The 17,500-nt window shown below is 41.9% G+C and overlaps 2 protein-coding genes across 2 annotated transcripts in view; one reads left to right on the plus strand and one right to left on the minus strand.

Moving 5' to 3' along the window:
• Positions 1-17,500, plus strand: part of LOC143326695 (protein NLRC3-like) — a 206,867-nt gene that overhangs the window by 110,178 nt on the left and 79,189 nt on the right. The window lies entirely within an intron of this gene.
• Positions 1,071-17,203, minus strand: top1b (DNA topoisomerase Ib). The gene is made up of 21 exons (XM_076741058.1): positions 17,057-17,203; positions 16,743-16,767; positions 15,124-15,220; positions 14,278-14,410; positions 13,833-13,888; positions 13,592-13,696; positions 13,414-13,504; positions 13,229-13,314; positions 12,967-13,082; positions 12,760-12,881; positions 12,531-12,653; positions 12,256-12,443; positions 10,962-11,106; positions 10,640-10,783; positions 10,142-10,327; positions 9,503-9,571; positions 9,277-9,391; positions 8,048-8,175; positions 7,824-7,918; positions 7,447-7,596; positions 1,071-2,249 (listed from the first exon to the last, which is right to left on the minus strand). Exons 1-21 carry the CDS (start codon positions 17,087-17,089, stop codon positions 2,147-2,149), a joined length of 2,310 nt encoding a protein of 769 aa, XP_076597173.1. The 5' UTR covers positions 17,090-17,203; the 3' UTR covers positions 1,071-2,146.

Here is a 17,500-nt window from a genome sequence, read left to right on the forward strand (position 1 = left end):
TAGCATTAGCAATATTTATTTCATTAGAATTACACAATTTTTGCTGTCAACTTTAGAAAAAAGTAACAGATCCTATTTCATCAGATCCTATTTGGCATCTAAATAAAGCTCATTATTAGCAGTTTTATTATTTTGGTATATTTGATGACACTCTTGGGTGCACCTTGCATCTGATATTCATCATCTGACCTAATGAGACACTATTCATTGAAAGTGTATTTTACTTTTTTACTGTACACATATAAACCCATTTAGATAGATGTCCAGATTTTCAGGTTTCTTGCTCCTTACATGTACTGGGATTTATCAGTTTTGTATACAAGTCATCTACAAGTGGAAGCATAAATGCAGTATTTATGAAACTCCCAGCACATATTTGTTGATTCGTTGCTGTTGATTTTTTTTTTTTTTTTTTTCTCATTATGTTACAGTGTGGTCGTCAACTTCGAATTAGCTCTGTCTTGTCTCTGTTAACTAGCTTCTTCAGTGACATCTTTATGCATTTATTTGATTTATTTGGGTACAATTATCCAACTTCCGGTGATGTTGCGTATCTCCCGGTAACTTGACGCAGCTCATCTCTCCAGTAGGAGCGCCAGTTAGCGGCCTCTTAAAGAAGCAGAGCGTCTGCTCATACTGTACTTCATCATAAGAAGTCTCCTCAACAAAACCTGTATCACAACTTCTCAAGTAACAAGTAACTTTGTTGGTTTTCCCCCTTTGAACGAATACTGCGCTTTTCATGTCCGGATTACCAATCAAAGCCCAGGGTTGGTTTTGTTCTCAGAATTATTAAATTGTGCTTTTCTCTTCCGTGGGAAAACAAATCACATTACCTTTGATACTTCAGCCAAATAGTGATGAAATGTAACTTGAAAAGATGAAATAATACTGAGAAGTTAATCATTTTGAGACTTATCACTGAAAATCGGACTATGACCCCTGAATTGACCAATCACTGTTGATTGATTGATGAAGTCTCTTTTCGTACAATCAGGAAAACAGCTCGCTGTTTCGACCCCTTTTTCACCCACAAACGCATACAAAGCGAGGAAAAAAAAAAGAAAAGACAAGGTTGATGTTTTATTCTGAAAACTACAAAGCTCAAAACAATAAGCATTCAACCAATCAGGAGTTGTGTGATAAATGATCAAATAGCAAGAAATATTAATGACAAAAGTCAGAATATCCATTCACATTTGGAAATGAATGCAAGGAGGACACTTTCTGCATAATCACAGCAATACAAAAAACAGCACATGACAATGATAGACTTCTGTGACCTTTTTTTTGGCAAAATCCACATCCCTCTTAGAAACCACCTGAAGGAACAGTCTCTTTTATGTCTGGCACACAAAACATTACACAGTACTTCAGCTGTTTCAAGTAACCAAGAGGAATGTTAACGTCTTGTTCGTCGCAAAACTGTGAAAACACACACGAGTTGCATCTGAGCAATGAAGAGCTTTTTGTTGACAATGCATACAGCACACTTTTTTATAAAACACTGAATCATAGTTACTGAAAAATGACAAAAAATATGTACATCCCTGAAATAAACAGCAAAATCAAAGTCAATGGGAGAAAAGACAACATTCGGTGTGCTAATAATTACATGAACATAGTGCTCGGGTTTCTATCTCCACACTGTCATCAGTCTCATTTTATCGTACCGAACTTTCACACTAAAATTCCACAAACTGAAATTCATCCTGTTATCTCTCATGATGGTCCTCACGGTCTCTCATAAAAACATTTATTAATTCATTATTCTATGAGAATATAGAATTTCTCAATAAGTGATGGCTTACAAATTTAAGTACAGTCATATCTGACAAAAGATAATAATGTGTTCATAGTTGTTAGATCATGGGCAGACAGCTGCAGCTACATACACACTACTGTGATTTTTGAAAGAGAGATGCCCTTTGGCAGCTTGTTGAAATGGTTCAGAGGGTACTTTCCTGTATTCACAACAGATCCATATATACAGCACAATTCTTAAACTGTGGTCACAGCTTCAACTAAGTCTTAGTTTCCTCTTTCACAGACCTGCAGGAACCACATGGTGGAATCATTTGACACTTATTACAGACCATCTTTAGAATCAAAGGCATGGGTAGAAAAGGTGAAACATTAAGTGCATTTAAAACTCATAGTCCTTGTCAGCCATGTCGATGGCCCAGGCAAACTTCTCTCTCTGGGTTTTGTTGTAGATCTTCTCAATGGGAACGCCCCATTTCTTGCACCTGGAGGGGAGGGATGACAGACCCGTTTAAAAAAAAATGACCTATGTCCTCTACTTCTTCCATGAAGACGACTCGACAGAACATCTAAAACTATTCAGGTCATGTGCATGGCATTAATGTAGCCTGGATGGGAGTAGTGTCCAGAGAGCAAAAATTGGCTCCGAAAATGTTCTGGAGACATTATTTTTTGGTTTTGGGACCATTTATTGAACGTTCCAATATGACATTCCCTGGACGGTAAAACAGAAAGTTTTTCTGACATAAAACCAACATTATTGTTACGTTCCCAGGACGTTCTGGGAGGGTTGGTTGAATATTGAAGGAAAGTTATTAGAATGTTTCCCCTTCACGTTTACAGAACGTTCTCGGAAGGTTAGTTGAATTAATCCTTAGTTAACATTCAGGGAACAAAACAGCAATGTTGCTTTTACATCAGAAAAACCCACAGTTTTAATGTCTAGACAACATTAAGGGATATAAAATACAGCAACCGGATCCCTACAAAAGCTCCCCAACACGGCAATACTGCACAGCTTCCTTTGCCACACACACTAGTGTTTCTCTGTCAGTGTGCCTGTGACGACCACATCTCAAAGAGACTGAGGTGCAAGGATCACACAAAAAGTCCCAGAATTTCAAAAGTTTAATCAAGTCGAGTTAATAGACAAAACAGAAAGTCAGCAGGGCTATAACTTAAATTCAAACACCGGGCAGAGCTAAAACACAACTGAACAGCAACAGGAAAAATAAAGGCTGGACTTCCAGTCTGCAAAGGGAACAAAGACAACCTGGCAAACAGGTGGTGATAGCTAGGACTATAAGTACTGGGAAGACCGATTGGATAATCGAGAACAGGTGATGATAAAACTGGCGGGAAACTGAACAATGACAGGAAGTAAAACTTATGGGAACGCATAAAGCAGAGTTAATACAAAATAAAACAGGAAGTGCAGTTAACAAGAGTCAATGCACATCATTACGCAACCGGGCTAACATTTTGCCCTCTTTGTGGTATTTATGCTATGCTAAGCTAACTTGCTGCTGGCTGTAGCTTCTTATTGACTCTGCAGACACGAGAGTGGTATTGATCGTCTCATCTAACTCTCTAAAGTTTGGGTACAGCCCTAATTTTTTAAGTCTATCTGCATTTACACTTGCAGATGGAAACTCCATTCCAACCTTAAATTGTTACACATCTTTCAGACATGATGGGACTGATCAAACTTTTTAGCCCCATTCATACTAATTAAACCTTTCCCGTTTTCCAACTCTTGCCGTCAGATACATGTCCATACAAAGTTAAGCCAGCTATATAGTTTGACCCTCCAAGCTTACACTGTTTCTTCATCCATCCCTAATCATACTCTTTTCAGCTATCATCTGCTTATTCATACCTGAAGCCAGAAACTTCATTTAAACCTTAAAATATCCCAAATCTTTCAAACATTATTGGCACTATTGCACTTTTACAGCCAGTATTGCAGTATAGCAACATCCAGCATTCACACCACAGTTTCTTCAGAAGCTGCCTTCTCTGGTTGTGATTGATGTTGAATTAAGGTTGGATTTCCAACCATAACTGACTCTGAATCAACACTGAATCAACCATCATCTACAAAGCCAGTCAGCCGCTACATTTCAACTGGTCATATATTGACACAATGTCCCGGTGAACACAAATGTTCCAGTCATATTTCTGGAATGTTCCTGACAGGTGTCTATTTGTTAACCCTCCCACAACGCTCTAAGAATGTTGTGCAAATGATTTTGGTCAATGTATCATTACTAAAACATTTTCATAACCACATGATCTAACATTTTTCTGGGTAATTTTCCCCTAAGGCTTGGTGGCCTTTTAAAGTAACCCTCCCACATCATTCCAAGAATGATGCACAAATGTTTTTGATCAGCGACAGACAACATTCTGAAAACATTCTCATGACCACATGAAGTGACATTTTTTGGAGGTGATTTTATCGATGTTCCCCTGAGGTTCCCCGCTGGTAGCCTTTTTTTGCTGCTAATTTTATTCAAATGTCTTTTCATTGTTTGTTCATTGTGTATATTGAAGCATATACAACGGTAATTCTTAACAACCTAATAATACAAATATCTGCCAACAACACACGGTTCAGAGTGTAGCTGCCAGTTCACCTAAGGGACTCTGAGATGTTCCACCAGGTGTTTTCTTTTAGCATTTCACTACCTTTCGAGTCTTTTGTTGCCAATGTCCCAACTTTTTGAAACATCTTGCCAACATCAAAATTTAAATGAGGATATCATTTTCAAAAATAATAACAAACATATCAACATTTGATATGTTGTCTCTGCACTAAATATGGGGTTTCAATGCTTTGCAAATCATCACATTCTGTTTCTATTCATGTTTTACACAGTGTCCCACCTTTTATTGATTCAACCATCATCTAAAAGGCAGTCTACATCTCAATTCTAAAATCTACCAGTTAAAAAATTTAATGAACCTTTTGGTTCTTTGACATATTTTGCAAATAATCTAAGAAATTTATAATAAATGAATGTTGTGCCTTTAAAAGAAGTCTCACAAATGCGTTTTCTCCTAAAGTACAAGGGGAACGTTGTTAAAAATCACCTCCTAAAAATGTTACTTCATGTGGTTATTAGGACGTTTTTAGAATGTTACGTTGACTGAAAACTTTTGCACAACATTCTTAGAACTGTGTGGGAAAGTTACCAAATGGAAACCTGGTATAGACCTTTTGTCAGCAGGACAAGCACAGGTGGAACAAATTCCATTAACGATGGCTCCATTCCATTAAATGTGTCAGTAAGTCATGCCAGAGAGCCAGCGGGCACCACACCAGGACCCTGGAACAAACCCATCTAGACGGAATGCACTTGTTATTAATGTTCCTGATAACGCCTGTGGTTTTTCTTGTTATGACACACCAAACTGTCTGCTGTAAAAAGGTCACACTGTCATGGCTGACTGGGATACCTGAAAAGAGTGGAGACATTGTTATATTATTAGGAACACCTGTGCTCTTCCTGCTCTGATGACAAGTGACTTCTATGGCTTGAACTGCAGGAACATCATAACATGAAGAAAAAAAGTCCAAATTCTCTGATTCCAGCTTCTTAAATGTGAATAGTTTCTGGTTTCTTTGTTCTTCTATGACAGTAAAGTGAATATCTTTTGGTGGTGGGAAAAGATTTCGTGGACATAATCTGGATTTTGGGCAGTGTTGGTCAAGCTACTTGTAAAGTAAAGTGAGCGAAGCTACCAGTTACTTCTAAATGAAGCTCCATGGAGCTACCCTCAGAGATATGTAGCAAGCTCAGCCGCAGCAGTCCATCGAAGCTATTATTTTTACACTGAACCAACTTCATTCCAAGTCAGTGCCATCTCAGTGATCAATAAAGCTGTCAGTCAAACAGATAGGCAGGCAAAAAAAGTTCAATAAGCCGTGTTCTCTGCTCTCACTGCTCCAAAAATAATATGCCAACAAAAACAGACACACAAACAAAAAACATGTGCTCTGTGGGTGTCGAAAGCGTGTGTATGTTCATCTGTGTGTGTGTGTGTGTGTGCGCGCACCTGTGGCTGCATGGGCATGCCTGCTTGGGCATATTTGCAGGACAAACTCAACTTGCAAATTCAAAATTGAAAAAATTCCTCTCCATCATCACCCTGTACAGGTAAACTCAAGCGAGCGGGTCTGTGTTTCCCTGCAGAACAGACGCGTTGCAGGAATCAGCCCCAGGATCGGTACGGTGATCTCACTGTCATATGGAAGGGCTTCTGTCGGCAGCAGTTTTATTTCAGTCTGCAGCAGAAAGCGTTTGAGCTTCAGAAATGCTTGGCAATATGAAGCTTGTGTGGACGCTACAGCACTATTTGATCAATAGAAGAGCTGAGCTACTGAAAAGCTATTTGATTCAGAAAGGAGCGACGCTACCACCAAACCACTGAGAAATGTAGTTAAACTACGCCACTACTGCCCAACACTGGCTTTGGGAAAACTGATGGACATTTGTCACCATGTTCTGACATTTTATAGACCAAACAACTAACTGATTAATTGAGAAAATCAAAGTGTCCCTATACTCTCGTGTTATGCACATCAAACAAATACTAATGCTTCATTCAACAGCTTTGAAACTGAGAAATGTATTTAAAACTTTGATCCCTTGAATCCTTCATGATAATGGTTCAGACTTTAAGGCACACCCATGTTCTGATTTGGATTCAACACTAAATTCTGTTTTTTGAGTCTGTAATGAGGTCACACTAGAAAACACGATCAAATACATTGACTGTAAAATGCTAAAAGTGGAAAAAGAAGACTGGACAAGTCGTGAAAAGCTGTAAGAAAACACCTGGTGGAACATCTCACAGTTATGTTTCTATTTACATTTTACACAGCGTCCAGACATTATTGGAAATGGGGTTGTATATTATGGAAGTGAGAAGCACTCAAACTATTTGGCACGCACGCAACAAACGTAAGGTTGTAGCTAACGAAACAGAAAACCAGATAATTTGGTTGTAGCTGTCTTTTGGATTTATCTCCAGAACTAATCTGATCAACTGTGCCAGTGAGGGCAGCAGATTGATGGTGAATCCTTTTACAGTTTGAACGGCTCAGTATTTTCATCTCTGCTCCACATACAACTACAGCAGACCAGGTTCCCATGCACCACCCTACAAGAGGGGACCCCATCCCTTATGCCTTACAATCAGGCAAAACATGAAGCATTCCTGTATCCATTGTGCTTGAGGAGCTGGCTCTCCATAAATAGCAGTGGGGCATGGGTTAGGGAGGCCTGGCCCTCCATTCAGCCACAGACAGCTCCTCATCGACTTCCCACATGGAGGAAGGAGCGCTGTTTGGGGACGCTCCCTGGCTTTCAGAAACAAACCCCATTGTTCCTCACGCTCACACGCTTTTCTTCCTCTTATTTTCCTTCTGCAGCCGTTAGCTTTTTTGCTTGTGCTGCTCCTTTTCCTACAATGCAAGAGCATTTCCTGCCTTTCTGTCACCAAGGTGGATATGTGCGGCGCACACCCACCCGCCCAGAGAAAGCCGGCCTATGAAACAGTAGGTGGTTTACTCATTTAACTTTCCTTTTTTTTCCCCTCTAGTCACATCTGTAATCGAATACACAAGTAGCTGATAAACAGAGGTAATCATCTTCTGCTGTGTCACATAAATACCATGCAACAGAGATGCGTGGATCCAGGTAGTTGAGCTTGGAGGTGCCCAGAGCAATTTGCTTGTTCTCCTCTCTGTCTGTGGCCTGCACCTGGAGCTTCATCAGCTGCTCCTCTATCCTCTGGACGGCTTTACGCTTCACCTCCACAGCCCTGAGAGAGACACAGAGACAGACAGACAGAGGGAGGAGTGAAGACAGAAAGACAGAGATAGAGGAAGACAAAGAGATGCACGGAGACAGAGAGGAAGAATTATACAGATGGACTGAAAAAGACTTGGTGGCCTTACAGCACACCGGAGACAAAGGTTTAAGGAAGTAAGCAACAGATAGGACTGTGATAGTCTCTTGCACTATTTAGCAGCACTCAGGCTTTCTTACTTTTTGCTCTTGTCATCATGGGAAGCCTTGTGATCAGCCTTGGCAGCCTTCAGCTGCTTCCTGGCTGCTGACAGCTGACTCTGTTTCTCGTCGATCTGCAAACACAACAAGTGCACGGCAAGTGAGGAAGACAAAATTTTCTCTTAGGCAGTCAAGATCAAGATGACGCCAAGGTATCATTGCTTGCGCAGGGTCAACAAATCTGAAGAAAGGTGGAACCTTACCTTGGTCTGAAGGTTTTGCATGGACTTCTCAAATGTTTTGGGGGGAGCTCTCTGGTGGTTACACAGGATGGCCACTGCCCGGTTGGCTCGGTTGTATGACAGGATTTTAGCTGGGATGCTGTCATCCGCTGGAGAACCAACAATGACACAACAATGTGGGAGAAGTAGTTTAAAATTACTGAAATTTGAAATTTTGCAGTGGTTATGTATTTAAAGGCTTCTTCATCATATACAGTAATTTGCAGTGTTATTAATTTAATTACACAAAATTGGTCAAAATATAGTTTTTAACTGACTGTGGAGGCCTCCAAAGTTAGAGAGTGCAGCTTCTCATTGCTAGCAGACAACCGTGGCTGTTGTCAACTAAAACGATGACTCTGGCTAGCAGATGTTAAAAGTGAGGCTAGCTAATGTAAGCTAATGCTAATGCTTAAACTCTGTGAGTCAGGGGAGAAGAACGTCTCCTGGCTGATGCTTCCATGTGACACGTTTGAAAACATGAACCCTGTAAAAGGGTCTTAAATATGGACCTGATAGCTGCGTACGTGATGTAATGCTAGAAGACTGAGGCTAAAGAGAAACCTCCCAGGCATAGCATCGGCATCCTGACAATTGTTGATGCATACATGAGAGCAGCATTGTTTGTATATTTGAGTGTAGAGCTGCTTCACACCACAGCATAGCATTGAAAATAAAATGTGAAAATAATAAAATGCAGGCTCATTAAAATTTATTCGTTCTAACCTCCCTTGAATTATCTGGATGCTTACCTAAGCAGAAAAACGTACTTGGACAAGCAATACAGTGGTTAGATTGAGGCTATGCTTTATTATTCACATTTTCAAACAGTGTGCTTCACTGAGGATATGAAGAATTAGCCATGAGTTTGGCAAATATAAAGGTATCTAACACGAGCTAGGCTGCAGTCCCCAAAACAAAGCAGGACTGAGCTGCTTTGATTACTCTGAACTTTGATAGAAATACATCTTGGCTCACAGATTGACATCAACAGACAGTTAATGTGCCTTGTTACAGTTACAAGGCTCTATGATTGGACAGTTGCTGTTTGGAGGAGGGGCTCACGAAAATGTCAAACTATCTAGTTGAATTTTGGATGAAATGCAGGAAGAAACTGTGGAAAAACCATCCAGAGTGATTACAAGTTGTAACTGTGCTCACAAAGTATTTGGGTGTCATTCAAGTGACAGGCTGAAGCTGCAGTTACTCACAGCAGGAAAGTTCCTTGAGCTGCTGCTGCAGGGTGATGGAGGCGTTGTAGGTACGAAAGACCTTGGCAGTCAGGCCATCCATCAGCTCCTGTAAGTGCTTATTCAGAATAGAAGTCTGCAGGAAACACGGAGGAAGAAAAGAGGGGAAGAGTAAAGAGCGACAAGTATTACAACTATACGTGTGTGTGTGTGTGTGTGTGTGTGTGTGTGTGTGTGTGTGTCTTACATTCAGTCTGTCAAAGAGGTCGTCTTCAGGCTGCTTGTTCTCCAGGAACAGCTGAAGGTTTTTAAAGACCTGATGAGAAATCATCAAATATTTATTAAGCATGAGATCGTTTACATCCAACACTTGAGCTTAAGTGTTCAGGGATGCACCATCACATTTCTGCCAGGTGGGGGTGCTATCTTGTTTCTGTGCAAGCGGTTGATTACAGGTTACTCGGCCTTTTGTGCATTCTTCTGTGAGCAAGTGGGGATGGAAGTGCAGCCAAATACACGGCGTCCAGGCACGCTGAAGAATTCGTGACTAAAAACAGATCATCTGGTGTGTGTCTGTGTGTGCGTGTGTGTGTGTGTGTGTGTGTGTGTGTGTGTGTGTGTGTGTGTGTGTGTGTGTGTGTCTAACAGCAGGAAGCAGGCAGAGCTGACGGAAGGCTTTTAGTGCCCGATCACCTGTCTGTGCAAACATCCTCCTCAGCATAGCAACTCCTTATCTCATGACCACTGAACTCACATATCTGTAAAATACACACCCAACACCACCCTCATAAAACCCCATAAAATCAGTTTTGTGCTCTAACGCATCTGCCCACGCTTCTCTCCCTCCATTCACACGTCCCTCCTCACTGTCCCGTCCTTCTCTTACCCTCTTCTCCACAGGGATCTTGTTGTAGTAGCGGATGGAGTCCTTTCCCAAGAAGTCAAACTCCACCACGTACTCCTGGTCATCCATCTTGGGGTACAGCTTGATGTGCTCCACCCGCAGCGAGCAGCAGCCCACTGTGTCCGCCGTCTCTCCTTCCTCCTTTTCGTTACCCGCCCTCAGTGCAAGCTACAGGGGAAACAACATGAGCGGCGACTCGAGAGTGTCACATTTTCTTTGTCGGGATTTCTTCTCTTGGCTTGGTTTACCTACAGTACACCAGCATTTCTCCAGCTGGGATGTAGGGAGGTTGATGGAGATGATGAAAGGGGGGTCTGCAGTAAAACAGTAAATTTCGCTCAAGGGGAACCTGACTCTGATGCTGGATTTCATTCATGTGTGTCACTAGTTAAAATCCAAGATATGTTGGCATTTGTAATGTTTTTTTTCCCCCACTTGTTCTGCATTTCGTCATTACAGTTTTACTGTACTGCTCCTCACCTTGTCTATGAAATACAGAGCCACGGCTCTCTGCCTGATCCTCATCTCCTTTGACTTCCAGTCTTCTCTGTACTGGGTACGGATGCGATCCACACACTTCTTCAACCGTCGAGCAGTCTCATATTTCTGCCAGTCCTTCTCCCCCTGCACGCGCGTGCACACACACACACACACACGCACGCACACACACACGGTTTGATCAGTAGGGAAACAGACAGATCATTTTTTGCATCAAGGGACAGCTGGTGAAATCTTTAAACTCAGAAACGGGTTCAGGTTACGTTCGGGCTTGAGGCTCTTGAAGGTGTGAGAGCGCTGGTACCTTGATCCTGGAGCTAGGATTCAACATGATGTACTTGATGGAGCCCTGGATGTTCTCCGTCCAAGATGCCAGCCAGGTCACCTTATTGTCATGGCGAACCTCCTTCCATTTTGTCCCTGGAGGAGGTTTAGGGTATTTGGAGTCCCTGGGTGAAAAGGAGGCAGGTTTGCTATGAATAGGTATTTCCCACTGGCTGGAGTATTACTCTGGGTGCAGTGTTCCTGTTGATTCAAGTGCATTTAAGTACAATAAACAGCGCTTATTACAGATCGACTTCAATAACATATTTGGGCTTTTTCCATCTTCACAAGCCAGTCTCAGATTAACTTCATGTTATAAACACTACAACTATGAGACAGTAATGTACGGAGAAATGTTACTGTAACACAAACCAGTGTGTGGGGGTCGACACGTCCTCCCTGGGTCGTGTTATTGTTTGCACACACACACGTAGAGCGTACTCTGACAGGAAGACTACCTTTGACACAGTGCCGGCATGTGTTCAAATGCATGCCAGCCGTACATCTGCCACACTGCACATAGGACTTACAGCATGTACATTCACGAGCTAATGTCTCTGTGACAGAAGCTGACCACTACACATTAGCCTTTCCGTAAATTCTCTCTCTCGCTCACACACACAGACTGCCCACTGAGGCATGGAATGAAAGAGATAGAAAGAAAATTACTCCCACTGTCTATAAATAAATCCAGCACAACATGGCAGTTAGCAGATGGCAGGGGAGATAAAGGGAAAGAAGATGAAAAAAGAGGCTGAGCAGGAAGAGAGGGCAGGACAATGAATGTGAGGTATGGGTCCTTTTGACAGACAAAAGCTTCCACAAGCACCCTCTGAATGTATTGTGCTATAAAAGCACACTTGGTCACACCTTACTCTTAAACATCGCACACTAATCCCTCATCGTACACCCACATGGTTTGACAGGGCCACCTTGTGGTAAAAAGTCAGAACTAGATATAAAATAATGTCAATATTAATTTCTCCCTCATTTCTCCTTATTTTAAAATTCCAGAATCTATGAATACGACCTGAAAAGTCAGTTCTCTTCCAATTTGGCTTCCAAATTCGTTGTGATGTCACAATTCACACCTTTAAAATTTTCAGTGAGCCCAGACAAACTTCCCACTCTCAGCAGCTGAAAGTGAAAACAGCCTCTTGGCGTCAAACTCTGCACACACATCATTCTGCACACTGGAGCTCAAACATTCAATTTTGGGAGTCGAACATAAAAACTAAACAGGAAACATTGACAGTGGTGGGGAGTTTACCCACTTGCTACAGTTAATAATGATGTCTTCTGGTCGGATGCGTCGTTTCAGCATGCCCATCTTTGGATGATCACCTCGTCCTCTGAAGAGGCCCGGTGGCTCGATGCGGAAGTTTCCGATCCTCTCCTTGTGGTTGTCCATGATGCAGAAACCGAACTCTTGGAGGATTTTCTCATTCTCCTCTTTGATTTTCTACAAGTTGTATGAAAATATGAAAATACAATGAGAGAATTCGTGACGTTTGCAGGGTTGGGAGTGTCTGCGCGGATGCTGGAATACCTGCTTCTCCTCTTTTGACATCTGTTTCCTCGCTTCTGATTGGGCCTTGAAGTACTCATTCATCTCACTGAAGTTGCACTTGTTCAGATCGGTGATCTTTGACTTTTCCTCCGATGTCATTTCCTAAAATAAAACAGAAGACATCTGAAGCATGTCCAGCCTCACACCTCCTGCTGACTCCGGCTCGTGTGCTCACATTGAGACACTTGAACGCGTCATATCTCCTCACCTTCCTCCAGTCCTTGTAGAAGTTCTTCCTGAAGATGTCCTTCGTGGTGTACTCATGATCCAACATCTTGGCAAAAAAAGTAGCTACCTCCTCAGCAGGAGCACTAAGTTTCATAGGCTTTCCTACAAATGCAGAGAAATTCCATTGCAGTCACTACAGACCAGACAACATGAATAAAACATTCAATTTTTACACAGACAAACTCACCATCGTAGTAAAATTTGACTTTGTCAGGCAGGGGTTCATACGGAGGTGCAAACACTGGACCCTTATGCTCAAGGAAGCGCCATTTGGAGCCATCAGTGTATCTTTCCTCCTCCCACCTAACCACCACAAACAACAAAGTACAGCCCAGGAGAGAAAAGACAAACACGGTGTGTACTTCTCAGCAGTTGTTCATATCAGCTAACTGTCCTTGTGTGTGTAATTTCCTGAGGAAAAGAACTATTTGTCCCCAGAATGATCTCACCATTTCCACTTCTCCTCTTCTTCTTTTTTAGATTTCTTTCCCTCTGCCACCTTTTTGCCTTTTGTCTTCTTTTTGGGCTTGTTGTCCTGAAACGAGAGAACAGAATAAATCTTGAGAACAGCTGAAACTCCACCCTGGGGAGTACGAGAATGTATCCATCAAAATAAAGTCAAAACATAATGAACCTCATCCTCCTCGTCCTCTTCGTACTCATGTTTCCTCTTCTTGGCCTTTTTGTCATGTTCCACCTTTACTTTTTTGGGCTTGTATTCAGATCTGGAAACAATCAAAGCGATAATCTAACTGCATCTCAGACTGCAGAACTGACAGTGACAGAGCTGATGTAATTTGTATGATACCCACTCTTCATCGTCATACTCTCGTTTGAAGGTTTTGTTGTGTTGGGGAGAAGGGTAGAAGCCATTGTCTTCTTCAGGCTCGCTCTTAATGGCGGCAGGGCTTGTATCTCTAAGTCACACATCGAAGACTGCATATTAGTAAAGCAATATCCCATTAATCATGACCGAGCAATGGCTAAGCTTGAACTAAATTCTTTATCATTACTTTTATTTCATACCGAATACAACAAAGTGATGCTGTTTACCTTACATATCCGTTTTCTTTCTCCTTTTTAAGCTTGTCTACATGGGATGATTTGATCTGTGAGAAATGAAAAAACATATATTAGCTTATCTCTCTGATCTTTTCATTTCATACCTCAACCACTTTCACAGTTTTAAACAATGTTCAAACAGTCTAAATGTGTACTTGTAATAAGAATTCATAGAGGGTTGACTATAAGTGATCAGGGGAAAACAAAGCTTTTAAGTTAATGTCACAAAAGATGAATGCTGCTGCAAAAAAATGCTTTTTATTGGACAGTCATATTGAAGAATAAGAAAGGAAACAGTGGGTATGACGTGCAACAAAGGCCAGCAGTTGAAATTCAACCAGCAACACTGCAGTTATGTGGTATGCGCTGTAACCAGTAAGCGAACAAGATCTGCACATCCTTTCATAAAAGACAGACTGACTCCCCATTAACAAACCTTCTCCTCTCTCCTCTTCTCTTTGTCCTTGTCTTTCTCTTTGTGTTTTTCCCTGTGCTTGTCTGAGCTGCCGTCACTGTGTTTCAGCTTCTCTTTGTCCCTGTGTTTCTTCTCAGAGTGGTCCTTGTGTTCACTGGAACACAGAAGCCACAGAAGTCAGAGATCAAGTGCAAGAGGTCAGACGTGGTGCAGATGCACAGGCACAAAAGATGTCATCTGCAAAGTGCAGAGAAACCACCAGCAATATAAACTTAACCACGTTTAACAAACAATGACAGTGACGTGGACGGCTGCCATTAAGAATGGCCAAAGTCGTGACTCCGTGAACATCCTGCGGCGCACGAGTATTCCAACCACACAAAAAGAAAACATGACCACTGTTCCACTGTGGTTCAAGTTACTGATGCTCTGCAGATGTCATTCATAAATGTGGATTTTGTGGAGTCCTTGTGATGCATGTTTGCTGATTTAACATGACAGGGTTCCGCTGGCTTCAAATAAATCAGCAGCAACTTGGGTGATTCTTTCTTTCATGTTCTACTTGAAAAGCTTCTATGTTTGATACGGGCAGAATCTGCATCCAAACGCATGGAATATGTCATATCCTCCTCATTAAGGATCCAGTTATGACAGCTGAAACCACCAGTTCATAACAAAATAGAAAAATAAAAGCAATGTATGTGAACATATATAAAGTATGCATGTAAAATAGCGAATTGTGAAGATAAGTACACGTTAGGAGGTACACAGTTAAACTGGTGTTGGACGGTTCACATGCAAAAACAGCAACTCGAGTTTTGTCTGGTATTTCACCAAATCAATGAGAGGAAGCTGCAGTTATCCTACCTGTTGCTGTGCTTGAATTTCTCTCGCTCCTTGTCTTTCTTGTGGTCTTTGTGTCTGTGTTCCTTGTCTTTGTGCCTGTCTTTATGTTTGTGAGAGTCTACGATACAAGGGAGAGATCAACCTGCTCAGCAGCATTAAAAGAAAACAGGAAAACGGCACTTATATATTTAGACGCCCCTTCCCTTTGTTTGAACCTTGATGTGCATCAACGTAAGCTGACAGAGGAGATAAAAGGCATTCTCAATATTTCTTCTTTGTTTTACTCTACTTTTGAAAGTCACACTCCAATTAGCCGTCGGTGCCCTGCATCACACCCAGCACACGGAACTGACCCACAAACCCCCTGAGGTGTAACCACCTTCCTCATGCTACAGGATACACCTGTCTGGTGCTGTTGAAGATGGTGTTTCCCACACTAAAGAAAAGGGACTTGACAGTTGGTAAAAACCTTTTCATACTTCAGTATTTGCATTGGGGCTGCAACTGATGTTGATTTTCAAAATCTGCTGATGATTTTCATGATTAACCGTTAGTCCTCATGGCTGAAACAATTGATTATCAGCACAGTTGGTGGTCAGTTTTCTTTCAGTCCACTTCGATTCATTGACTAACCATTGCAGCTCTAATTTGCCTCGAAACCAGTTGATGTAGTTTCATAAATAGAAAATATTAGCTTGTACTTCAGAGGAAAGATTGTTTTCATTCTCTCAGCGCAGCCAGCGAAATGATTAAGCTGCAATAATGATTTGACATGAGTCTTCAATATTAAAATGTTTCCAGCTGTGTGAAATCCCTCCTGGGGTAGACCTGGCTTGGCTTGATCATCACCTCGTGGCACCCTGTTGTCATGGCAGTTTAATAACGGGTATTATCTGCTGTATGAAACAGTTACACACATCCCAGTTCTAAACTAAATCATTTCCCGCACACTGCATTGCTTTCCATCGGATCGTGCAGCAAATTGAGTCTGCAAGAAGGGGTGGAAAAAAAGTGCTCTCAACTTTGCAAGAGTAGTGTGAAGGCTATAATTTGTGCAAAAATGACTGCTCTAGGCATATGCTTTTAATAATGTAGTGCAACTTTCTTTTCTGTGAGTTTTAAAGTCATGTGTGAGCATTCCCTGTTGGCAGTGCAGATACATGTCTGTGCGAGCACGGCGATGGAGGCAGAGTGCAGCTGCTGGGGAGATACGGGCGGGGAGAGGCGATAAGCTCCCAGCTCTCGCCTCCATATCACGGCAGACAGTTGGCTCTCTGATCGGCGCCCTGGCTGCTACATACAGAAAAAGAAAATGGCGCAGAGACTAAGTCCTCAGCCCCAATTCGGCCACTTTCGGCTCCAGAATTCGCCTGGATTGCACGCACATATCACCAAAGCAAGGCATGCAAAATAAACACGATGCCGGGTCCTTTCGGAATTCCCCCGCAGATTAAAAAACCGAGGGTCGCAAGTGCACATTTCAGACCCTCTTTTTGAACAATAGCCGCAAGAGAGTGGAGGAGAGGGGACTTAGTCTCTGGGACGCCATTTCTGTCCTTTAAAAACTAACAGTGCACAGATCACGATTCCGTTTGCAAATCAGAATCAATATGAATGAAAATCCTCATCAGAGGACCTACCGCTTCCTTTAGATCCAGAATTGACCTGGAAATTGCGAAAAAAAATGTTCTTAATATTTCAATTTTGAAAACGCCGGTAGCTCGGTTATTGAAGTTTCAACTGGCATACAAATGTACCCTGCAATGCAATTCAAATTCCACACATCAGTTCAAAGTTTCCATCAAAATGACAGAGAACAGGGTAACTTATTACGTTAGCTAACATTTCTTAACCGTTATTTCATATCATAACAATAAATACTCGCCAGTCCTGTCAGTTATTGCCAAGGAATTGATACAAACTGAGCAGACATGAATTATTGACCGAAGGGTACCTGAGCGTCTCCATGTCCATGATCTCCGCTCATGGTCAGGTTGGTTTTTGTTTGGAAAGCAGGTGAAGTTATCTCAGGAGCCAGCTGTTCAGGATGCAAGGCTCAGGGAACCCTCACTGACAGTGGAATGGAGTCCCAACGTTTACCGACTGCGCATGCGCACACTAACACTCATCCGTGCGTGGTCCAGCATCAGAATGCCAAGCAAGGAAAGGCAGAGTGGACGGGCTTCTACTTTTAAAAAAATACTTGTTATTTTCTTACAGAAATACAGGATATGTGTTTCTGGTCCAGATTTAGCAGAGTGACAAACATCCATCTCCCAGAACATCACGTGCTTTTGTTTATCTTCACCTAAATGTAGTCCTGACTACATCACACTCTGCCTCCTACTAGAGCAGATCAATAAATAATATAGTACATTTATGCAGTTCTGTGGCAAAA

The sequence above is a fragment of the Chaetodon auriga genome, chromosome 10 (assembly GCF_051107435.1).
Source record: "Chaetodon auriga isolate fChaAug3 chromosome 10, fChaAug3.hap1, whole genome shotgun sequence".
In the NCBI taxonomy this organism is placed as follows: domain Eukaryota; kingdom Metazoa; phylum Chordata; class Actinopteri; order Chaetodontiformes; family Chaetodontidae; genus Chaetodon; species Chaetodon auriga.